Source organism: Rhinichthys klamathensis, unplaced genomic scaffold, assembly GCF_029890125.1.
Source record: "Rhinichthys klamathensis goyatoka isolate OS25496 unplaced genomic scaffold, OSU_Roscu_1.1 h1tg000131l_1, whole genome shotgun sequence".
Lineage (NCBI taxonomy): Eukaryota > Metazoa > Chordata > Actinopteri > Cypriniformes > Leuciscidae > Rhinichthys > Rhinichthys klamathensis.
This window is the reverse complement of record NW_026606666.1, coordinates 1,185,001-1,211,401: the sequence shown is the minus strand read 5'-3', so window position 1 is coordinate 1,211,401 and position 26,401 is coordinate 1,185,001. Positions and strand designations below refer to the sequence as shown.

Genomic DNA, 26,401 nt, shown 5'->3' with positions numbered 1-26,401 from the left:
AGAAGTGAAGGCTTACTTCATACTCGACCCGAGCCATAGTGGTGCGAGGTAGGAAAAACAGAACTGGGAGTGAAGTGCTCAGACATACCCTGTATCACACACACCTCACCCTGAGGTTACCAGGGTGCGGGCCTGCCAGCGGCTCTAGGGGTGACAGAAATGTATCTGTGCCCAACCTAGGGGAGTGGGGCTTGAATGAAAGCCAACCACCTACAATCCGGCGCTCGAGCAGTAGCTCAGCGAGGTGAGTGAAGCCTATACTGGCGGGCTAAATCCGTAGGCCAGTTCTGCACGGCAGGGTCAGGCAGGAGACCTAGTCCTCTTCGTGAAACGAAAGACGGCCTAACCCTGCTCAAAAAAGACTTATATACCACGGAGGCCTAATTGAGGCCTACCATGTCCTTATAAACCATCCTCTGCACCACGCTGCATTACTCTAGTCACCCCAGAATGCAGAGAAGGGGGCGGGCCTTGGCCTAACGACTCCCATGGGAGGAGGCTGTTTATACAGGGATGCTAGAAACCTACATTCACAAAGTGAAGGGTCAGAGGAAGAAATGCTAATTTTAGCAGAACGCCTCTATTATCCCTGGCACAGCCTAGGCCAGCTACAGAGGCGGCCCTGGTGAGGGCCAGCCTGCATGCATAGATCTATCTGAGGGCTCGGAGGAGCCACAGCCTAATAAGGGATATAGTCAGTATCAGAGTTTCCGCTAGAAAAAAATGGTGCCGGTCAAAGTGACCGGCAGAGTTTTCGTTTAACGGACATTTTGATGATATGCCGGTCAAATATCGCCTCTTAATTAGTCAAGTTGAGGAAAACTGGAGGCAGGCTATCAGGCTGATTATGTCATTCAACTTAAAAAATGACATAATCAGGCCGTATAGAATGCAATATGTTATTATTAGCCTAACTTTCAAATAGACGGAAAAAAACATGAACGTCCGATTGGCGTCAATTAACACCAATTGTTTTTTACACACACATTCACTTTTTGAAACATTGAGGCACGGATGTACCTAATACAAATAAATAACTAGCTGACTAGTTAACATCTCCATTTAACTAGCAGATCATTCATTTAGTTCGCTATTAAATAAGAGATCTAGCGCTAAAATCAGTTGTTTTTTAAATCAAGCTGAGCGCTCGTGTCCGCTGCTATCAGTTGCATGGACGACGCGCTGCGCAATCTTCACTCGGACGCGCGTTTCAATCTATCGCCGTTGCAGAGACTCTACACAGGCGAAGCACTGCTACTTGGGCGCAGAGATATCACACAACACCTGAAATAAAGCTTGCCACAAAGAACCGGCGAAAGTAATGATTATGCATGAAACATTTAAATTGTTGATAAATTGATAAAGTTGACGATGCATGCTCGCCATCTTCGCAGTAGTGAACGCGCCAGAAATGCACACTTCATATGAATAAATTCTTATTTTTTTAATCCAGGCAAATTTGGTGATGAAACATTGATTAAAATGAAGATACAATTTATACAAAACGAAATAAACTTTAAAGAAAGGCTTTCTACAAAACAAAACTAAATAAGTGGTCAAAATCATGTCTGACCAATTCCAAATGTTTTCCGATATATAGGCCTATTGGTCATCTTATGATCCTATCTTACTGATCTCATGCGGTTCCCTTTTCATATAGCCTAATCAACAGATGAAATAAAAAAAATAATAACATTATATTATTTATAAAAATGAAACGTATATTTAAGTTTTTTAACTTATAATAAGCGTCACACCGCTCCGCTCACATGCTCTGGTGTGTAGTCTAATGCATGTGTGCGTGCATGTGGTGGAGGGGTGCGATTTTCAAATAATAATCAACCCAGCGATCTTCGAATATTATTTTTGCTTGAAAATTTCGTTTTGTATAAATTGTTTATTAATTTTAATCAATGTTTCATTAACAAATTTGCCTGGATTATTAAATAAGAAGCAAATATAGTGGACAATATAGGCTAATCAGGACACGGAGGCGTCGGCGCGTGCACACTTATCTCTATAGGCGCGTTCACTACTGCGAAGATGGCGAGTCTGCATCGTCAACTTTATCAATAATATCAATGGACCTGGCCATATTTGAAACGTCTCACTCAATCGTTCGTTGTTTAGGTCTATATTACAGCCGTTCTAGGCGTGCGCTTTATTTGAAATGCAGCATGCGATGTTGTTTAATAACTTTCAAACGAACGGTAGAGCCTGTTCCTTTAAGCCAAAGGTCGGTGTATTTTTGCTTTATACATTTTAGGCTTATTCTCAAATTCATATTGTGTTAGGGGGGCGGGATTATTACGAAATTTTAATCGGACAATTTGACCGGAGAGATTTAATTTTGTCGGACATTTCATTTTTTCCCCGGCCAATGTCCGGTAATTACCGGACAACGGAAACCCTGGTCAGTATTATTCCATACAAAGGGCTGCAGAATCGCTCAGCCTAATGAAAACCCAAACAGAGCTCAAGGGGCGAAATACTCAGGAAGAAGTCAAACGGTCCCGTGGGTCGGACATAAGATCTATCTGAAGCTCTAGCTTCAGTCAACACTCTAAGTAAAATTTTCTAAGAGAGAGACCAACTACTGTATCCTGAGGTGGCTAACAGCCCGAAGGCTAATATAGTTATCGTTCTGGCCACCTAACGGGGAACTTCAGGGCCTTAATAATCCAGGAAACTTCTCTTACCTTATTACCTTGACATGACCCCATAGCTCTATACAGGGAACGAGGTCTGTAGAGAGATACATTTCGGAATTTTAATTCACACAAAAAAATACTCTTAAAAAGACCACTCAGCTCACCTGCGGCGTGCGGAGTGAAGACTCGCCAGATAGTTCATTATGAACCTGGGGTCCACCACTTTACATGCCTGAAAGAGGCGTTTCTACTAACCAAGCCTAGGCGGGCCATTGGAACATCGTTCTTATCATAGGCCCAGCCCCAGGCCTGATGTGATGAACGTCTGGGGAGTCAGAAGAGAGGAGAGGGCTGTGATGTAATGAATATTAATGAATATTATCCATCAGCGACGCTGTGTGCGCTTGTGCTGGATAACCTCCCTCGGATCCCTCTTCTTGCGGGAGTCACACGAGAGAGCGACACTGGCTCTCTGGCCCTGTCCGTGAAGGGCCAGGCCCTCCCGCCTGCCTGGGCGTGGAACCGGATCTCAGCGGTATGCAGGCCTGGTCTGCCTGCAGCACCGCCATGGTGTGCAGGGCAGCACCAGCCTGAACCGCTGCCGTGTATGCTCTGCCATTCAAACGCGCTGTTGTCTTAGCGGTTTGGATGGCAGGGTTGGAGCTCTCAGTGTCGACGCCTGCCCCGACACGAGATAGTTCGCAAACGACTCGTCAAATGGGCGGCATCGACACATACCCATGCTGTGCGATCCCCTCAACATCAGCGAAACAAACCCGCTGATGTCGGTAAATACGGGCAGAGTGTGGGCTCTTCCATGCCCTCTCGATCTCCGTGTGAAGATCAGGAAGGAATGGAAGGCTCACCTGAGCTGGTGGTGTATGGCCGGGGAGAAACCGATCGTCGATTTTACCGCGAGCGGTCTCTCCTCTCGCGTGTCGCCATGGCAGCTACAGCCTGCCGGCGGCGCGCTCCACAACATCCGCCAGCTCTACACGGGGCAGGGTGGCTGAGAGGGTTCAGGATCTACCTGATTATAAACCTCGTCAGCCATCTCGTGCTCGTCCTGAAGAGCAGCAACTGCAAGAAACCGTCGGTGAAAAATCCTCATCATCAACCTGTAGTTCGCCCTCGTCAGCCGTCGAATCATCTGAGAGGTTTACAGCCCTCTCAAGGTGATCGACGAGCTCTATCTGGGAACCCATGATGCAAGTCGCCGCTCTGCCTCGGCACGAGCGGGACCTGGACCACGAGGACCAGACGTTGAACCCCCTTCACTCGAGAAGAGGGCCAGACGAGAGCGGAGTGTTTTAAATGAAAAACGCTCACAGTTCGCACAGAGGGTTCCCTCGAGAATCTCCCGTGCGCACTCTTCTCCCATGCAGGAAACGCACAGCTCGTTGTACATTTCAGTTTCTTTCTCTTACCGTTTCTTTGAGTAGCATTTTCAAACAGACAGTCCCTGAAGACGATGAGATGATTTGTCATGTTTGGAAGGCGCCCTTATATACTTCCAGGTCACACGTTAATCATTCACGCTAATGATTCACGGGCTGTCGCCGGTCAGTGTGATTGACGGGATTTGATAGTGATTTCAGACACCTGTCACGCCTGAGGCGTTCCCCATAGCGTCGATGACGTATTGTTGAGTTCCCTTCGAAAGGGAACTAATCGCCATTCTCACAATCGAAGGAGAAACATTAGCCTAATATTTAGGCTAGGCCTACTACTACTACTCAGCAGCCATATCACCCTGTAGCCCAAGACTGGTTGCCCACTGAAGCTAAGCAGGGCTGAGCCTGGTTAGTACCTGGATGGGAGACCTCCTGAGAAAACCAGGTTGCTGCTGGAAGAGGTGTTAGTGAGGCCAGCAGGGGGTGCTCACCCTGTGGTCTGTGTGGGTCCTAACGCCCCAGTGTAGTGACGGGGACACTATACTGTCAAAAGAGCACCGTCCTTCGGATGAGACGTTAAACCGAGGTCTTGACTCTCAGTGGTCATTAAAAATCACAGGATGTCCTTCGAAAAAGAGTAGGGGTGTTACCCCGGCATCCTGGCCAAATTTGCCCCTTGGCCTCTGTCCATCATGGCCTCCTAATCATCCCCATACACTGATTGGCTTCATCACTCTGTCTCCTCTCCACCAGTAAGCTGGTGTGTGGTGGGCGTTCTGGCGCAATATGGCTGCTGTCGCATCATCCAGGTGGATGCTGCACATTGGTGGTGGTTGAGGAGATTCCCCCTTCCATATGTGAAGCGCTTTGAGGTCCCAGAAAAAGCTCTATATAAATGTAACGAATTATTATTATTATTATTACTGCTGTTAGATTTGACACCAAACTGACTACTATATTTTGACTGGAAGGAACCATTGACGATTATTTACAATGGTGAGTAGCCTATAAAAACAAGGACGACAAATCTGATTAAATGTTGAGTAATGTAACGTTAGCGCTTAAAAAGTCAAATGAGAAGAAAACTGGTGGGAGAAAAAAAACCGTGCTGCAGACACGAAAGATAGGCTAATTCTTATAGATCGTATATGCTATAAAAGTCGTGCTGAGTGAGAGTGAAAGTCGTTCACAAACACGAATCAATAGATTAAATTTCATATGTCACAAACTGCCGTACGACAGTTTGTATTTTACAATACGTATTTTACTAATAACAATGTTTAAAAAAAGAAATAAAAAAAAGAGTAAAAGTAGGGGAAGTATATGGAAATGGCCGATATTCGGGGAGTAGGCCTATATATAATTTATTTTGTTACAAATGTAATTTTAATATATTTTTAATATATTATGTAGCCTACTGTCTGCATTTACTGTGATTCGTATCATCGTTTTCATTATGTGTCCTCATAAAAAAATAAAGAAAAAAGAAAAGAAAAGAAAACTGGTGGGATGCCAGTTTGTGATGGTCTAGTCTAGTGTTGTCCACCAGAGCGCACTCTTGCGTCATTAGTTCTCTCGGTCATGGCAACCGCGTTTTCATTGACTCATTCCCTGCATAGATCGCACCAAGAACGAACACGCCAAAAACACGGGCGGATTCATGAGGAATGAGCCGAATCCTCTGTCTCCATGACATTCTTCTAAAGGCTTTTCACTGAGTGAGATCTAGAAGAGAGATTTGAATGTTCGCCGTTGATCGGATGTTCAGCTGACTGTGATTGCAGGAACATTGTGCGATCATCATCATGGCTGCGTCTGAATTATATACAAAGGTAAACTCACACACTCATCATGCGATCTGTTGACATTAAATGCTGATGCCAAAAAAGACTGTAGATGCAATGAAAATGTGTCAACGCGATGCCAAATCCTGCATATGTCTGAAAGTGGTGTTATTGTTGATGCTCGTTGCTCACGCGTAATGCTTAGGGCATATGTTGTCATTATTGTCCTCTGATCATTTGAATGAAGTAATTCATCGTGCATGCCTTAATGTCCGATGAACAACCTATTGTTTTATTGTAATACGAAGATGTGTGAAATATTGCTGTCATATCTTGTGTTTTAGAGTTTTTTCCCCTTTGTCTGCAGAGATTGCTATTCGATATGTCCTTTGAATTAACAACCTTAATTATTTGGGATCGAATTAAACAAAGCATTTAATATGAATACAATTAAATGTGCATGACTCCCCTGGATTGCTGGTCATTTTATTTAGAAAGATGTTGTGAACTGTATTAGGTGGCCTGTTGATGGACAAACACCTTCGGCATCCTTGGACAGCAGAGATTGGTAGTATTTGGCAGGCAAGCTGAGGTTTTCAAAGGCCTGTTATGTATTGATATGGGTCACAGTTGTAGTTGATGGCTGACTGCAGAGAGCCAGTGGGATGCAGGCGGTGCTGATGCGAGCATCATTGCCTGCATGGGATGATGCAACCATTTCTGGTGCTGATGCAAGCATCTCTAAAATAACAGCCCGTCTCTAACATAACAGCTGCATCCACGAGTCTTCAATTGTAGTTGTTTTCAATCCCCTACTGCGGCCTGTAGGCCGGGCCGCACAGATCAAGGCGTGTCTCCTTGAGAAAAAAATCCATTGGAATATTGTTGTGTAGAAGTCAAAACATGACATCATCAAATGTAGTCATGATGATGTCTCAGATGACGAATGGCTTTTTTTCCTTACTGAATGGAGAGGGAGAGAAGGGGGAGGCCCACCCATCCCCCATGATGCAGCTGTCTTATTGTAAATTCACTGGTGGATCCTTTTGAAAGCTGCTAGAGCAAAGCACATTTATTTAGATTCAAGTCTTATGTATAACAAGGGTTTATAGCTTGTCAAGGGTTATTTTTAGTAGACTTGTGTATTTTTAAATGGGTAGCGTGATTGTGTTTAGTGGTCTACTGATAGTATTGGTTATTTACGTCCTGGCAAGTTGTGCATCTCATTTATAATTAAATCCTACATTTGTTTAAGGAATTGAAATTATATAAGACATTGGACACCCTGATCCAGATATTCATATAAAGCTATTGAAAAACCCATTTAGGTCAACCACTTAGTTTGATTCAACCATGTTTTTTGTCATAACATATTTCTTCACTACAAAGCATTCAACATTTGAATTGACTACAGCCTATTAAGTACTGAATGAAAAAAAGAGAATTTGGTCATACGCTCGCCCTCATGTCGTTCTAAAACTATATGCATTTTTTTTCGTCTGCAGAACACAAAGATCACAGTTTGAAGAATGTTTCAGCTGATTTTGTCCATATTATGAGAGTCAAAGGGGTCCACATTTTTCATGAAATGAATCTTCTGAAGTTCTACAATCACTTTGTATGATGAACAGTTTGAAAACCTTAAGCCTTTATTCACCCGCAAATCAGATCAAGACATTCAACACAAACCTCAAACCTCAACTAACATCAAACCGCATTGGTTCTCACACATCACATGCCCAAAGATCATGACTTTGGAATATGTCAATCGAGTTGTATTGATTAATTTCCTTTTTTTTTAGTTTAAAAGTTTCTGACTTGACTTGGATTATATGGACAAAAACAGCTGAAAGATTCTTCAAAATATCTTACATGTTCTGCAGAAGAAAGAAAGCCACGGTATGAGTTTGGAACAACATGAGGGCGAGTCAATTGACATAGGCTAATTTCCATTTCTGGATGAACTATTCCTTTAATGCAGTGTAATCTTGTAGTGTCTCTGTTATGACAATCAAAACAATCAAAGCATTGTTATAATGATCTTAACTGCAATGATGTCATGTCTGAATATTTTATTTGGCAGTCTTGCAGTCAGCATGAGGTTTTCCTATCCTCTCTCAAAGGTCAACGAATCCAGGAAGTCATATTCACAATTTCCTTGGGTTTGTAAGCAACACAGAGAACACAGAGGTATTTGTGTGTGCTCGTGTTCTCTGGATAAAACTCGCATTGATGCAGGGAATGGCCAGTTCTTTTTGCTAGTATGGAATTCTGCCTCAGGCTGCTTGCAGATCTTACTTTTTGCAAAATCACCAGATCCTTATAACAGAGAGTGAAACTGCACTCTTGACATGAACCCGAGACTATACTAACAGACCTCCAGGAACTTGGTGTAAAGAGAAAGCTATTTATATAATGAGGTTGTATTTTCCTTTGTAGTATTTAAATTTCTGTGAGGTTGAGTTGTCAATTATAGTTGTCGTTAGTCAATCAGGTTTGCTGTCAGATCCAATATAGTTTGTACACATTGGACACTGACATAATAAGATCAGGTTGAAAAATGATCAAGGATCTTTTTAAAAGTAAACCTCAGCTGTATGTTTCTAATGGTGGGATTTTTCAATAGGATCTGCAGAGTAGCAGGTGCTACACAAAGCCAGGAACAGTGCAAGGTTTGACAGACATGCAAACGTTTAATTTAATGGCATTTAGGAATGATAGTATCACTCCTGCTTTGTCCTTATTACCTTATCATGACTCTGAACAGCCAACAGGCATTGATCACTAGCCAAGTTTCCATCCACTTGTCAATCGAATTATATGAAGTTCGGTAAAAAACCTCATGGGAATAAAGCTGGTGAAAGTGTGTTTTCATCAAACGGCTTGAAAGTGAATAAAAACCTGTGCGTAATGACGTCACATGCTGTTTTGCTATCAAATTGGTATATCGAATTGATTTGAGACATGTTAAGGTGTTTCCATTCATTTTCTCACCGAATTGCACAACATTCAAGCAAACTTTTGCAAACAAAGTTTTGCTAGGCAAAATGGATTGCGCCATAAAAACGTTTCCATCAGCAGAAAGGGGTCACTTGCGCTTCAGCCTAGTTCGTGCTCACGGAGCAGGACATCGAAATCTAAGAAGAAAGACCCAAGGTCTAGCACTCTAGCTAGGACCAAGGAACAGGACCGGAGCACAGAACGTTTTAAATTATCTTTATTACAAAATGACTAACGTTTCGACGCCCATGCGTCTTCTTCAGAGTCATAAGCCGTATATCGATCAAGATAAAATCCGATGAGACCGAACATAGGACACCGAACCCTATTTCACCCACCGAACACCGAACCCTATTTCATTTGAGTCGATATTCATGAAATTCAATCGAATTTTACTGTTTCCATGAGGCATTTTTCATTCGATATCACTTAATGCGGATAAAAACGTGTGGATGGAAACATAGCTACTGATGTGTTAATGTTGGGGTTAGGTAGATGTGTGCTTGTAAACGTTTGAACATCCAGAGATCTGTTAATTTATTCAAAAATCCATTACATGCAATGCGTTATTATTTAAAGACATTATTATCATGTCATTCAGACTCATTCTAAATATGATTTTTTTTTTTTTTTTTGTGAAACATTAAGGATCATTTGAAAAAGTGTTGTTTGCACCCCAGCGTTCTTCAAAATATCTTCTTTTAGAAGAAAGTAAGCCACGCAGGTTTGGAACTACATGAGGTTGAGGAAATTATTACAGAAAAAGCCTTATTACGAGGTTAAGATTCTTCAAAATCTTAAGTAGTTTGGCATAAACTTTTTTTTATTTCTTGGAGAAAAAAGCAGCGAAGCAGTTTTGTTAAAGTATTACATATATTTGTAAAACTTTTGTTGCCAACATGCAGAAACAGGAAATTATATTACAGAGAGGACTCCTGAAGACCATGCTGTGTGTTTAGTTCATTAAGTCCTTATAACAAGGCAAGGTTAGTTCAGGTTGTAAAACCAATGTTATATGGTACAACCTGCCAAAAACTATGATATTTATGAAGTAATAATTAATGATAACTTGAAAAATGTATGTAAAAACATGTAGAAAATAATGAGTAGAGTAGGATGTTGACACATTGTCACAGTCTTCGTCTGCACTGTTCTGTCTTGTTTGCACTACATCTCCCAGAATCCCTCTTGTCTCCACACCTGATCTCACTCCCTCATTTCCTCGTCATCATCTGTCTCACCTGTTTGCACATCATTGGTTTGTGTATTTAGTTCCCTCTGTTCAGTCATTCCTTGTCGGTCTTTGTTTATACGTCACCTTTGTCCTGGAAATGGAATAAATTTATGTTTGAATTGGAACCTGTCGACCATCGTCTTCTTCAACCCGCACACACCCGTGACACACATTCAAGGTGTAGGGAACATTATTGTTTTAAATGGTGTAAAGGCCCTGACATATTTCAATTGAAATCAAAGAACGAACTGACATCATTTACAACTCAATGAGGTCAAAACGAAGTTTGTTTGGAGTTCGTTTGTGAAGTTTGAAACAGCTTGCCAAAACAAACTTTCCAAAATATCAGGACCTTTAAAGTTTTCTAAACCAACATGGATGCTTATCTTTTTATTATCTTGGACGTTCTATGTTGTAACAATGTTATTGGCCCTTTGTGTGATAAACAGATGTGGATGACTCTGTTCTTTCTTTTTTTTTAAATGGCAAACCCTTGACATGTGCGTTTCATTATAGGAGGCAATTGAGCTCTGTATAGGGGTGAATGGAATTAGCGTTAAACAAGATCCCTGTACTATCCGCATGTGGCATCCGTTGACATGTTCACATACAAGTTTTAAACGTATCTTTCTTGTTGATTTTATCCACTGACCGTCCCTCCTGCAAGCAGCAGTTGTACGTGTTTTGCAGAATGATACATTTTTTCTTTTTTCTTCTTAAAAGCTTCTGTTCTTGCTCATGTGACACACTAGTGTGTTGGATACAGACACAAAATTCTCTCTGCTGACTAGAGCATCAGCCACTCGGAAGACCGTCTCTCTCAGAGTCCCTCAATATATAGCCTATCCGCCTGGGATCAGGGATCCAATCAGATGCATTGAGCGATCCATAACCTGCTTCCAGCTTTGGAAGAAATAGGGCAGGCTTCATTCTTTTGTTGTTCAGTATGAAATAGAGCAGTTTATGCTTTAAAGATGAACCAGGAGTTGGATTTTATGTTTGTTAAAGTAAGTACTGGAATTAATATCCTTTTGCTTGTTTTTAACGCATGTAATTTAACTGTGCTACTTCCCTCTTAGTTGGTGATCAGGGTTTTTGGAGAAACTATATGAATCGGTTAGAAAATCCCTGGTGGTCTTTCCCCCCTTTGTTTTTTTAAACATTTATTGGAATATGCCTATGAATGTTAAATTTTCTTACCATTTTCTTGTTGTTGCATGAAAAAGACTCACATAAAAGATTAATTATTTTTAGTTACATCAATTCTGGGTCTAAATCAAATTATTTCTTGCACCTGCTTTTGGTGTTCTTGGTCATTATAGATATACATTTTCAAATTTCTAATGGCTTCAATGTTCTCTTCTCACAGTTTGGGTTCAGTTCAGCAAACACTTTGTAACTATTGTGGATACAGATTAGATTAGATTAATTAACTAGATACTATTACTACTACTACTAGGCCTACTACAATAATAAAATGTAAAAATGCATTGAATTTAAGGGGTCCAATTATGCTTTTTCACTTTTTTAACTTTAGTTAGTGTGTAATGTTGCTGTTTGAGCGTAAAAAAAGATGTGCAAGGTTACAAAGCTCAAAGTCCTCTCCAAAGGGAGATCTTTTATTTCTGTCAGGAGGACCACTATAGTCAAATATGATTGACAATTAGCATACAGTTTAGATTGCCGGTATGGTTCCGTTCTGGGCGAGAACTCCCTGCGCATCCATGAACCCTTTCATGGATAAGAGCAGCGATAACCCCCCTTAGGGTCAACAGAACAGAACCAACATGAATGTATGCAGATATCATTCATTCAAGATTTTAAAGTACAACATAATTCGATAATGCCATACTGATTGGGCGAGAGGAGGAGCTGGGGATGGAGGAGGGTAATTCGCTCCTGAGAAACGCGATAGCTGCTGATGATACTGAAGGAGCTTATATACACAGTGATGGGCGTCGTAATCCTATAGGTAGACGTGGATCAGCTGAGAGTCAGCTGATGCGAGCTTGACTAACGTGACCTGCCAGAACTGACGCTACGCTTGATTTAATAGAATCCACTTTTCAAGAACTACACCGAATGTCTCGTTTGGACTATAACGCGATTTTTCTGGGCTTTATGAAGTCATATTGTTTCTAATTTAAATAATTCCCGCCCACGGAATAAGCAGAAAAGCGGACGAGGCCTAGTTGAGCTGCTGCAATATCAAAGAGACGCTGTTTTTTCCACAATTACATTTGTTTGACATTAACATTTATTGTAAATACTGTTCCTGAACATTATAATCCCGATGTTTATCTGTGCGCTGCACATTTTACGGAGAACATTTTCCAGAGAACCACAATGCAGGCTAAACATAAAAGCATCTCCTGAAATGGAGCCGTTTCCACTTTGTCGGGACAATCTGTTGTTGGATCACAACTTGTATGTCTTATTATTTGTAGTTGCGTTTTCTAAGCAGTTTGAATAATAAGTTTAATATACGCTCTCCTGCTAGCCAACATTAGTGTTGTTTACTATAGCTTTTGTAAGCTCTCGCTTTTGTAAGGCTGTTCACCGCCCCTTAGGAAATTAACTATGTTTTTGCGATTGATTACTGTTTGAAAAACCATAGTTTTACACAAAAAAATTCATGATTAAATGGTGGATAACATTGTATCTATAATGTATAAGAAAAACATACCACTCTGAAACTTCCTGTGAAATCCGTGCTTGCAAAGTCGGAATCCGTTCTGGATGATCCTCTTGTTTGTTAACAATAACATTGTCAGGGTCTGAATCGGGCTCGAATTGGTTTGAAATTGCCGCCATACTTTATTTACACTAGAGTAGAGCTTGCAGTTATGGAGTGGCGGACATTTCCCGAACACGCTAAGAGCTGCCAATCACAACACACTCTTCAGCTAACCAATCACATCACATTTCGTATTTCGGAAGGAGGAGCTTCATCGTAAATGACGTGTTCGGGAGTCGGGACAGACTGGGGAGACAGGAGCAGTAATAATGTAAAATATGTGACAAAATAATGTGTTTTTTGAACAATCATGCATGAAAGCATATAGTAGGACACCCCAAAAACAAAATCAAGACTTCATAAAAGGGCATACTAGGATCCCTTTTTAACACACACACACACACACACACACACACACACACACACACACACACACACACACACACACACACACACACACACACACACACACACACACACACACACACACACACACACACACACACACACACACACATTGTGTCAACATTATGTACACAATTATAGATACAGAAAAAGAGAAATATATCCAATATTAGCTCCAAAACTACCCCATTTTATGCTTTCAGGGCCGATATGAGATGAACTAATTTACAAAGCTTATTTTTTCATAGGAATCATTTTCTGTAGTGGTTATGCAGTATCCATAAGCATGAATCAGTGTGTGAACAGACAAGGATTGAATCATGCTACAATTATGCTTATAAGGAAGACGCTCTGCTCAGTGGCCTGAAGGAAATGGGCCGTGATCTCATATCATGGGATTTTATTGTCCGTGTGTACGTTGCATCTCCATTTAATTTGACTGAATTTAATCTTGCGTCATTACGTTTGGATGAGATCCTGTCTCGGCTGTGGTTATTCATCAGTATGTGTGTTAACACTGTTCTGTGCCCCAGAGAATCCTGGATAACCTGGCTTAGGAATGCTTGTTGGAGTAACTGTAAACAAGTGCAAGTTATTTTTGTCCAACAAACAGATTTTGTGGGATTTCAGGCATTTTTTGGCAAGCATATGTGAGAGCTGGTCAATAACAGTGCGGTGGGTGAAGGGTTTGCTGGTGAAGGGAGACTCTGGGAAACAGCAGGCAGCAGATTTTCACATGAGCGTCTGTCATGTGATGGTCTGTATTCTCCCTCACTATTTTTCCTTGTTTTCTCCTTTAGACTGTGAGGTCAAAGCCCATAGCATCATGTAACATTTAAAGGGATAACACCTGAAGATGTTTAGAAGAATGTCTAAACTGCTCTTTTACGCAGAGTGAAAGCGAAAGGACTGGGGCTGTCAAGTTTCATAAAGGACACAAAAACATCATAAGAGTTTCTTAAATGTAGTCCATAGACTTCATACTATATTCCAAGTATTTAGTCACACAACACCTTTATGTAAAGAACAGATCTTATTCATGCTTTTATTCTCAAGATGTATGATAACCAGTGTGCCTGCGCAACTTAAATTGAGTTGTTGTTATTATTATATAATAATTATATTGTGTACAGGATATATTATGCAGCTTGTAAATGTAAATCACATTAATTTTATTGTATGGAATAGAAAAGCTTGGACATTTTTCTGAGGTGTCACATGGGTGAACTTTTCCCTTTATACACATTTCTCTCTCTCTCTTGCAGTCAGCTGAGATGTGAATGTCATACAGATGAGGAATTTCATTTAATTGATTCTGTAATCTTCAAGCTCTCACACAGAAAGCCATGTGGTCTGTCTAGAATGAGGGGTGGATTATAGTGTGTCTCTGTTTTATGAGTTTATGAATAGCCAGAGGGCTGTACCAGAGACCAGGGCTTTTGGACATTCAACATCAAGATTTACGGAGGAATCGACTCACTTTGATTGAATCTGACCTCTTTGTCACTTTGAAATTTCAAATTTGTTTGATAGAAATGGATCTCTGTTTATCTTCGAGCGGATGAGTGGAGTGAGGCAAGTGTAAGTGTACAGAGGAAAAGAAGTTGTGACTTCTGAAGTGAAAGCTGAGGGTTATTTCTATAATCTCCGTTTGGCCGTGAAACGATTTACAATGCTTTGTAAAGTACCTTCCCCATCCCCCATCCCAACTCTCTTTTTATCTCTAAAACACACACAAATAATCACATTCCTCTTTTAAAAAGGTCATATTTGGTTTTGTATTTTAATCATCACGATTTATTTTTAAGTCATTTGCACATGCTTGAAGAATTGGAGTTTATCTTAGTGTTGTCACGATGCATTCGATACATTACCTTGAAAAATATTGATATTCTATACCATTTTCGAAACTATGGGGAAAAACTCCCATATGTATATTTTTTATATTATCTCATAATTTTTGTCCTTAAAAAAGTACATGACACATCGTAGCAGTCAGTAATCCATATTCAATTCAATTCAATTCAAATTTATTTGTATAGCGCTTTTCACAATACATATTGTTTCAAAGCAGCTTTACAGAAAGTGCATTTCAGAAATGTACATAGAAGAATATAGTTAGTTAATCATCATGTATTAATTTAGGGCATAACATATCGCCGGCGTTGAGTCGTCTCTTCACAGGCGTCGAGTCGTCTCTTCACAGGCGTCGAGTCGTCTCATCGCAGGTGTTGGGGCATCTGAAGTCTCCGTGAGAGTCTGGATACAAACTGGAGCTGACGAACGCTATTTACCTCGGGACTAGCGTCCCGAGATAACAGCAGAAAAGCAGATGGGAAATAATTAGCGTAGCTGCTGTTCATAATATTAATGCATTCGATCTGATTCAACAATAGAAGGTAAGCATTATGTGAATGCTTGGCTAAAGAGATGCGTCTTTAATCTAGTTTTGAACTGGGAGAGCGAGTCTGAGCCACGAACAGTATCAGGAAGGCTATTCCAGAGTTTAGGAGCTAAATGTGAGAACGCCCTCCCTCCTTTAGTGGACTTAGATATCCTAGGAATGACCAGAAGCCTCGAATTTAGTGATCTTAACGAACGCGATGGATTGTAGGGCGATAGAAGGTCCATTAAATACACAGGAGCTAAACCATTTAGGGCTTTATAGGTCAGTAGTAGTACTTTGTAATTGATACGGAACTTAATAGGTAACCAGTGCAGAGATGATAAAATCGGTGTTATATGGTCATATTTTCTTGACCTAGTAAGAACTCTAGCGGCTGCATTTTGCACTAACTGTAGCTTGTTTATTGAGGATGCAGGACAACCAGCTAATAAAGCATTACAGTAATCTAGTCTCGAGGTCATGAATGCATGAACTAACTTTTCTGCATCGGAAACAGATAGCATGTTACGTAATTTAGCAATGTTTCTAAGGTGGAAAAAGGCAGTTCTTGTAACATATGAAATATGATTTTCGAAAGACAAGTTGCGGTCTAGTATAACACCCAGGTCTTTTACTGTAGTCGATAAGGTAACAGGACATCCTTCTAAATTAAAGTTGTATTGTAAGAGATTTTGTGGGTAGTTTTTTGGACCAATAAGTAATACCTCCGTTTTATCTGGATTTAATAGCAGGAAATTACACGTCATCCAGCAATTTATATCTTTAAGACATTCTGTCAATTTTGATGAGTTAGTGTTTTCATCTGGTCGTGATGAAATATATAATTGAGTGTCATCAGCATAGCAGTGGAAATTAATTCCATGTTTTCTTATAATATTACCAAGTGGCAGCATATATATTGAGAATAGCAGAGGGCCTAACACCGATCCTTGAGGCACTCCATAGTCTACTGACGTTATCTTCGATTTTTCCCCATTTAAACAAACAAAATGGTAACGGTCCGATAAGTACGATCTGAACCAGCTTAATGCCTGTCCCTGAACACCAGTGTAGTTTTGTAGTCGATCCAAGAGTATTTTGTGATCTATAGTGTCGAACGCAGCGCTAAGATCGAGTAGAACTAATATTGAGATACAGCCTTGGTCAGAAGCTAAAAGTAAATCATTTGTAATTTTAACTAGCGCAGTTTCTGTGCTATGATGCGGTCTGAATCCTGACTGAAATTTTTCATATATCTCATTTTCTTGCAAGAAAGAGCACAATTGAGCGGACACAATTTTTTCTAGTATTTTAGACATAAATGGAAGATTTGAAATGGGTCTGTAATTTGCTAAGTTATTTTGATCTAATTGCGGTTTCTTAATAAGAGGTTTTATAACTGCCAGCTTGAATATTTTTGGAACATGACCTAAAGATAAAGACGAGTTAATAATATTGAGAAGAGGCTCTTCCACTACAGGTAACACTTCTTTCAGTAGTTTAGTGGGTATTGGATCTAATAAACATGTTGTTGGTTTAGATGCAATGATAAGTTTATTTAGCTCTTCCTGTCCTATAGTTGTAAAGCGGTGTAGTTGTTCTTGAGGGGCGATAATTGAGGCTGAATCATAAGACACCATAGAGGATTGTACATTTACAATTGTATTTCGGATGCTTTCTATTTTCTCATTGAAGTAATTCATAAAATCATTACAACTATAATGTAACGGAATAATTTGCTCGGGTGATGTCTGTTTATTTGTTAGTCTAGCCACGGTGTTAAATAAAAACCTTGGATTATTTTGGTTATTTTCTATTAGTTTGCGGAGATGCTCAGCCCTGGCTGCTTTTAGAGCTTTTTTATAACGTGACACACTGTCTTTCCACGCGATTCTAAAGACCTCTAAATTAGTTTGTTTCCATTTACGCTCTAAGTTACGAGTTTCTCTCTTGATAGCATGTGTAGTACTATTGTACCATGGTGCTTTAGTTTTCTCTCTAACCTTTTTTAATCTAATTGGTGCAACAATATCTAATGTACTAGAGAAAATGGTGCTCAAACTGCTGGTCATTTCCTCTAGTTCATCTGTTTGTTTGGGTTAACTGAGCAGCTGAGATAGATCAGGTAACCTATTTGAGAATCTATCTACAGTGGTCGGAAGGATTGTTCTGCCTGGTCTATAACGCGGCGCAACATGACAAATTTCAGCAGTACGTATTATACAAGTTACCATGTGATGATCAGTGAGATCGTCACTTTGCGGTATAATATCTATATCGGTTGGATTGGTTCCGTATGATATAATTAAATCTAGTGTATGATTTAGACGATGAGTGGGACCACTGACGTTTTGCTTGACCCCAAAGGAGTTTAAAAAATCTGTAAACGCAGCCCCTAACGCATCATTTGTGTTATCTACGTGTATGTTAAAATCTCCAACAATTATTGCTTTATCAGCATTGACCAATAGATCTGAGAGAAAGTCTGCAAACTCTTTTAGGAAATCAGTGTAGGGCCCTGGCGGTCTATATACAGTAGCCAAGGCTAGAGATAATAGGGATTTCTTTCTTACATCTAAGAGCGTAACATTTAGCACAAGTACTTCAAACGAATTAAACCTGTGACCTGTTTTCTGAGTAACATTAAGAATATCTCTATAGATTGTTGCAACACCGCCGCCACGACCGATCAGACGGGGCTCATGCTTATAACAGTATCCTGGCGGGGTAGACTCATTTAGACCGAAATACTCATTTGGTTTAAGCCAGGTTTCAGTAAGGCAAAGTACATCGAAGCTATTATCTGTGACCATTTCATTTACAATAACCGCCTTAGGTGTGAGCGATCTAATGTTTAGAAGACCTAGTTTTAGAAATTGTTTTTGTTCACTGATATTTAGATTTTCTGGTTTAATTACAATAAGATTTTTCCTAGATCCTACACTAGATTTATTGTTTGGCCTCACTAGACGAGGAATAGACACAGTTTCTATATAATGTTCTACACTACTTATATCAATTAAGTTGGGACAGCAAAGACTGTGAATTGGACTTTGACTTACTAGTCATATGAATCGATCCAAGTCTTCTGAAGAGACATGATCGTTTTAAACGATGAACAGATTTAAAGAATTTTTTTTTAGGTTTATATTCACATATAAACATGAATCAATTACCATTACAATTATCTCACCTAAATGTTTTCTCACTCAGGGGCCATTTACACGACACCGTTTTCAACTAAAAACGGCTTTTTTATGCGTTTTGGACGTTCATTTACACGACAACAGCGTTTTAGTGACTTGAAAACGCAAACTTTTGAAAACGGATTTTAAAATGCAAGTTTTTGAAAACGATACCCTTATCATCTCCGTGTGAACTACAAAAACATGAATCTGTGGAAACAGTGACGTCATGGACATGCGCAGGTAGGCTATTATGTGTTTAGTCTATTATATAGGCTTTTTTTTTTTGCAAATGAAAGGATACAGATATTAACAGTAAGTAATAAGGGTGGCATACGGACATCATCACAAGTGGTTATAAAAATTACAATATAGGCTAACATTTTGTCATCATGAAAAATTAAAGGTTCCTTACAACAGACTCAAGGATTATGTTTCTAAAGCCTTTGTGTTCAAAGGTTTTAAAATTTTCTTAAAGGAAGTAAAATTGGACTTTATATCAGAGGAGAACATTATCAAATTGGGATTACAGTGAATGTTTCTGGCTTTGTGAAGATGAAATTTACCCAGAAGACAAAGTAATGATACAGTGTTATCAAGATTCACATGCTTAGAATGAAAATTGGACAAAAAAATGGTTTTGATAATGTTGTCATCTGTACAAAGAAAAAACATTATAACTCGCAGTAAGTGTGAGTGTCAGTGTATATCTCACAATTCTGAAAAAAAAAGTCAGAATTGCGAGTTTATATCCCACAATTTCTTCTAGCTAATGTGACCTTGTTTTTCAGAATTGAGAGTTTATATCTCACAATTCTGACCGTATAACTAAATTTTGAGATAAAAAAGTCACAATTACATTTCATTTTGTTTTATTACGTGGCGGAAACAAGCTTTGATATGCATTAGAGTATCACTTCTGGGGAATATTGGAACAATTTCAGATATTTCAGTGTCGATACATGTCGAAAAATGATATTTAAGACAACACTAGTTTATCTATTGTGTGAGGCAACTTAGGTTGGGTGATATATCAGTAAAAATGTTTTGTCAGTTGAACTTCAAGTTTAATTAGGGCCCAAGCCCAAAGGGCGAAGGCCCTATTGTTTTCCTTAGGATTATTTATTATTATTAGGGCCCAAGCCCAAAGGGCGAAGGCCCTATTGTTTTCCTTAGGATTATTTATTATTATTATTCTTATTATTTTTCTGCTACCTTTTGGACACTTTTGGAGGCCTTAACATGCTCAAAAACTCCTGAAACTTTGCACACTGGTCAGAACCCGCGGCCATCAGGGCCGGGCTGAAGATGGTACCCGGGCGTGGCAGGGGGGCTCGACAGCGCCCCCTGGAACGGGGTCCGAAAACATGGTCCATAAATCAAACACGCTTGCATGTAATAATATGAAACTCGGTACACATGTAGATCTCCTCGTTTCATATATACTTCACACTCTTACTTTTTACCCCAGCCCAACAGGAAGTCGGCTATTTAGGGTTGTTGGTAAAACACACGCAATGGAATGTGAAATACTCCTCCTAGAGAATTCAAACAAACGGCACGAAACTCGGTCAGCATGAAGTCAAGACATTGAGGATGAAAGTTTGCGAGGGGATTTTTGATATCTCGAACGGTTTGGCCGTGGCGAGGAAACAAAATTATGGCGAGAAACGTGAAACAGGAAGTGTGTCATAACTACTGCATACATTAACTGATCTTGATGAAACTTCACCAGTGTGTTCGTTGTAAGAGCCCGATCACATGGATGTGACTATTGTGAGTCAAAGTTATAGCGCCACCAACTGGCAGAAGGAAGTGTGTCACTTCCTAAATGCTTTGAAATCACCCTCTTATTTTTACCCGATTTGCTTCAAACTTCACTACTATAATGTAAACACACGGCAGATGTAGACCTGTGAATGGATTCTTGATATCTTAGATACTGTTGTCGTGGCAACGCATCAAACTTTAATATTCTTTTTTTATGCTTTTGAGACTCTTAGCATGCCTGAAATTGCTTAAAATTGCATGAAACTCGACAGACACATCTCATTTATTAGCCAGTAGACATGTGCAAAGTTTCAGAAACGGACGTGTTGAGGGCTCAGTAGCGCCACCTTTTGTCAAAAGTGGGGAGATTAATTTTATCTACAGTAATAAAAATCGGTATGTGTATTGTTCTCCTCCAGCCAGACAAGTTTCTAATTTACACTCAATAGCTCCAACCAACAGGAAGTCAGATATTTTGGTTTGAAAATTGTCATTTTATGTCTCTCTCTCTCTCTGAGCCTACGTCTCTGTGTGTGTGTGTGTCTGTGAGTGTGGGGAGGGGGAGGGGGGCTAGATTAACCATTTGACTGCTGTGTTGTTTGGCCTGCATTAAAAAAGAAAATAAATGTCTTACGCCTTGTATTTTTTAAATAAGTTGTATTAATAAGTAAAGGCATATAACCAGTTGAATTGTAGTGCATTGAAAATAGTTTTATATAATTAGTTTATTAATTAAATTAACTTGGTCCATAAACTTCGTCAGAAAATTTGGTCCATAAATCAAACACACTTGCATGTAATATTATGAAACTCGGTATATAGATCTCATCGGGCCAAACAACTTTAAGCCAGCCCAACAGGAAGTGGGCTATTTTTGTCTTAATGTGGATGTTTTGCAAAACCAGGCTCTACATTTTTACCCACTCCTCTTAAGTGGTTTATTTTATTCCCACCAAACTTTTTCAACATGATGAAAATACATTAAAGAAGCATAATTGTGAATATCTATTGAATATCTCTAATTGTTTTGCTATGGCGAGGGATTAAAATCATGTAAAAAAAAAATAAACACTAAAAGCCTCATATCTTCTAAAAATTTAATTATACACCATTTATTTCTAGATAAAATTATACAAATATCACAACTAAACCCATTTTATTCTTGTTTTCAATTTAAGAGTAATGTACAAGTTTAAAAACAGCCAGGATGCACTATTCAGTTAAAAAAATAAATATATCAAATAATACATAGGGCTATACTGCCCTCTTGTGTTCAAAATCAGGTAGGCCTATTGTATTTAAATATATTAGGTAGCCTATGTGACTCCGAGAATATTTTCTCACCGGTTATTTGACGTGTAAAACGTGTTAAATCGCTAAGTTAAAAGTGAAAGTAAAGTAAGGACGTCCGCACGGACATTTATAGTGGTGGCGCTCACAGTGCGCTCGAATGAATTTCTATGGAAGTAGAAATGAAAAAACATTCGCTCTGTTTTGCTCGCTCGTCGCCATGGACGCGCACCGTTATGAATTCCAGTGCAGCCGCATACTTTTTAGTGTCACTAAAATTAGCGCCATATCGGGGACCGATTGCTTCCGGTTTTCAGGGAAAAGACAACAACAAAAGAGTAAATGACAGATTCGCTTATATAGGCGCTTTTACACAAAATATTCCGTCATAATTTTTCCAGTCAGCTCTTCACTCTCGTGATTAATGAATTTTGACTCCTGTTGCTGATCTTTGCTGCAACTTTCGTTCTGCTCACAATTTAGTAAGCAAATACGTTCAAGTTTTAATTGTAGTGACTAAATGATTTTATTATACACACACCAAATTGACGGTGGGGGGCCATGGTATATTTAAATCTGCCAATTGTAATATCTGCTGGGCACCCCTAGTCTAGTCTTATTAAATGTATGCTTCATCTTTCATTTTTAATTTGTAAATTTGATCAATAAATTCAATTATTTAGAATAATAAGACACTATATGGCTGTTACTCTAGGTAGGGGTGATCAAATTAAATCGTTTACACTGAAAAATAACAATGCATTAAATAATGTGAGATTGTTTTAAATATGAGTTGGAAAGAATGATACTTTTAAACATAACACTAAACCGTCATTAGGTGTCGCCAGGCGACCGTCTTAATGAGTGAGTCATTGATTCATTCGTTCAAATGATTCGTTCGAACGACTGAGTCATTCATGAATGAGACAATACATGTTTATGGATTGGTCATTGAATCTTTGAGTCAATCGATTCGTTCAAAATGCTGAATCATTGTGTCTCTTACAGCGACAAGAGTTTAACCCTTGTTCAAGTTTAAGGCCTTGTCTTTTTGGATATATATCTTTTTTTTAAATTCCAAAATATGCATACAACCCATATATTTTAAATGTATCGTTTGCTTTAAATTAAATTAAGATTGTATGTTTGGTAATTTAACCTGAGATGAATGTGCTATATTTCAGATCAATATATTTGTTTTCCTTAAAATTTGAACTAACACTAACTTTATTCTCATCTGAATTATAAATAACTTATTCCTGTATAAAATAAAAACACATTAGAATTTTCTTTTTTAATCAATGTAGAATGTGTAATTGAAAAATAAACAGATTAGGGCTCTGAGGACAATAAATGAAAATCAATGCGATATGGTGAATGTCCAAAAGATGGCTCCCACAGACTGTTTTAAATGGGGTTGGATAAATATTTTTTGCTTTTAGACAGTGTGTGCGTGTGATTTTAGTTGGGTGACAGTTGTAGGTTACAGTTTGACAAGAGTTTATAGTTTGACAAAAGCACTTTGTTGTGTTTTATTGCGAGTGTACACAAATATAAGTAAACACTTTGCAGTTTGAATGATGTCCTCTATGAACAAAATGACGGAGTATGTTTTTATGTGTAACAGTTCAATCGCACCCGCACCCGCACCTCACCCACACACACACACAGACACACAGACACACACACACACACACACACACACACACACACACATATTGAAACCTGAGTGAAGTACAAAGCCCATAATGAAGAATAGTTTAGCATCCAAATACATCGCAAATGTTGAAACAGTTTGATTCTAATGAGAGAGTTACGTGAGCCAAACACCACCTACTTTCACTTTCGCTTTCAATTATTTCGGTTATTTCTTAATTATAGTTTTTTTTTATTCTTGTTCTGTTCTGAATATCATTAAATTTAAAGAATTGCTTGTGTAATATTTTGAGTGTATCATCAAAACAGATTAATTCTCTCGGTTTAGTGATTCCCTAGTTATTTTTTTATTGTTTTCATTGTTCTAATCCGGTAAGGCAAGTGATATATATATATATATATTTTTTTTTATTTTTTTATATATATATATAATTTTTATATATATATATATATATATATATATATATATATATATATATAAATATAGCTGCGAGCAGCGATGAAGGGCCAAAGCCGGCGGCACCGCCACCCCGGTGCCTTTAGGTAACTAAAGGAACCGGGGTTGCGGTGCCACCGGCTTGGGCCCGTAATCGCTGCTCGCAGCTATATTTATTATTATTATTATTATTATTATTATTTTTCTGCTACCTTTTGGACACTTTTGGAGGCCTTAACATGCTCAAAAACTCCTGAAACTTTGCACACATGTCAGAACCCGCGGCCATCAGGGCCGGGCTGAAGATGGTACCCGGGCGTGGCAGGGGGGCTCGACAGCGCCCCCTGGAACGGGGTCCGAAAACATGGTCCATAAATCAAACACGCTTGCATGTAATAATATGAAACTCGGTACACATGTAGATCTCCTCGTTTCATATATACTTCACACTCTTACTTTTTACCCCAGCCCAACAGGAAGTCGGCTATTTAGGGTTGTTGGTAAAACACACGCAATGGAATGTGAAATACTCCTCCTAGAGAATTCAAACAAACGGCACGAAACTCGGTCAGCATGAAGTCAAGACATTGAGGATGAAAGTTTGCGAGGGGATTTTTGATATCTCGAACGGTTTGGCCGTGGCGAGGAAACGAATTTATGGCGAGAAACAACAAACAAGAAGTGCGTTATAACTTCTGCATACATTAACTGATCTTGATGAAACTTCAGCAGTGTGATCGCTGTAAGAGGCCGATCACATGGATGTGACTATTGTGAGTCAAAGTTATAGCGCCACCAACTGGCAGCAGGAAGTGTGTCACTTTCTAAATGCTTTTGACAAAAGTGGGGGGGTTAGTTTTATCTACAGTAACAAAACTCGATATGTATATTGTACTCTTCGAGCCGGACAACTTTCTAATTTACCGTAATTAGCTACGACCAACAGGAAGTCAGATATTTTGGTTTGAATGTGGATTTCAGATTCTGAGTTTTTAGCTACTCCTCCTAAGTAGTTTATTTTATTCATGCCAAACTTTTTCAACATGATGAAAATACATTGAAGATGCTAAATTGTGAACAGATATTGAATATCTCAAACGGTTTTGCTATGGTTGAGGGATTCAAGTAATGTCAAAAAAAGAATCAGGGCATGTCTCATATCTTTCTAAAATGTAATTATACACCATTTATTTTTATATAAAATTATACAAATATTAGAACTAAACCCATTTTATTCCTTTTTTTCAATTTAAGAATTATTTTTAAGTTTAAAAACAGCCAGAATGGTTGTTTAGTCAAAAATAATAATAATCCAAATCATATATAGTGCTATACTGCCCTCTTGTGTTCAAAATCAGGTAGGCCTATTGAATTTATAAATATTTATATATTAGGGATGTTACTATGGGAATATTTTCCCACCGGTTAATCAACGTGTGATTGTGTAAACCAATTGTGTAAACCTCCCGCTGGGGGGTTTAAAAACACTAACTTGAAAGCGAAAGTATAATATGGACGTCCGCACAGACATTGAAATGGTGGCGCTCGAATGAATTCCTATGGAAGTAGAAATTAACTAAACGTTCGCTCTGTTCTGCTCGCTCGTCGCCATGGACGCGCACCATTATGAATGCCAGTGCAGCCGCATACTTTTTAGTGTCACTAAAATTAGTGCAATTTCGGGGGCCGATTGCTTGAATTGTGAGTTCAATAGTCTATTATTTTTCACGGAAAACACAACAATAAAAGAGTACAATGACAGATTCGCTTAAATAGGCGTTTTTACATAAAATAGCCTATTCCATCATCATCTTTTCAGTCAGCTCTTCACTCTCGTGATTAATGAAATTTGACTCCTGTTGCTGATATTTGCTGCAACTTTCGTTCAGCTCACAATTTAGTAAGCAAACACGTTTCAAATGTGTTTTTATTTTATTTTTGTGTATGTGTGTGTATATGTATGTATATATATAAATATAGCTTATGTTTCAAATATGAGTTAATTAACAATCGTTGGAAAGAATGATACTTTTAAACATAACACTAAACCGTCATTAGGTGTCGCCAGGCGACCGTCTTAATGAGCGAGTCATTGATTCATTCGTTTGAACGACTGAGTCATTCATGAATGAGATAGATGTTTATGGATTGATTGGTCATTGAATCTTTGAGTCAACCGATTCGTTCAAAATGCTGAATCATTCAGTAATGAGAACGCGTTGCTGTGAGATGCGCGATGGTTCTGCTGTGATCTTTGTTTAACTATTTTCGCTGCCGAAACAGAAAAAAAGTCAATATTGCATGTAAAATGTAAGTGATTTGACTTGTGTGTGTGTGTGTGTGTGTGTGATTGTGTGTGTGATTGTGTCTGTTACAGTGATAAGAGTTTAACCCTTGTTAAACTTTAGGCCTTGTCTTTTTGGATATATATCTTTTTATATTAAAAAATAGTCATACAACCCATATATTTTAA

The 26,401-nt window shown here is 38.9% G+C and overlaps 1 protein-coding gene across 5 annotated transcripts in view; it reads left to right on the top strand.

Moving 5' to 3' along the window:
- The first annotated feature begins 5,618 nt into the window (after positions 1-5,618).
- The window catches only part of myo5aa (myosin VAa), a 102,066-nt gene continuing 81,283 nt past the window's right edge, over positions 5,619-26,401 (top strand). For 3 of the 5 annotated variants that reach the window (XM_056256707.1, XM_056256706.1, XM_056256705.1), the window contains exon 1: positions 5,619-5,877. In XM_056256707.1, the coding sequence (XP_056112682.1) occupies positions 5,851-5,877 (27 nt within the window). In that variant the 5' untranslated portion in view covers positions 5,619-5,850. The remainder of the gene's footprint in view (positions 5,878-26,401) is intronic. The other 2 variants (XM_056256709.1, XM_056256708.1) reach the window with 1 other exon arrangement.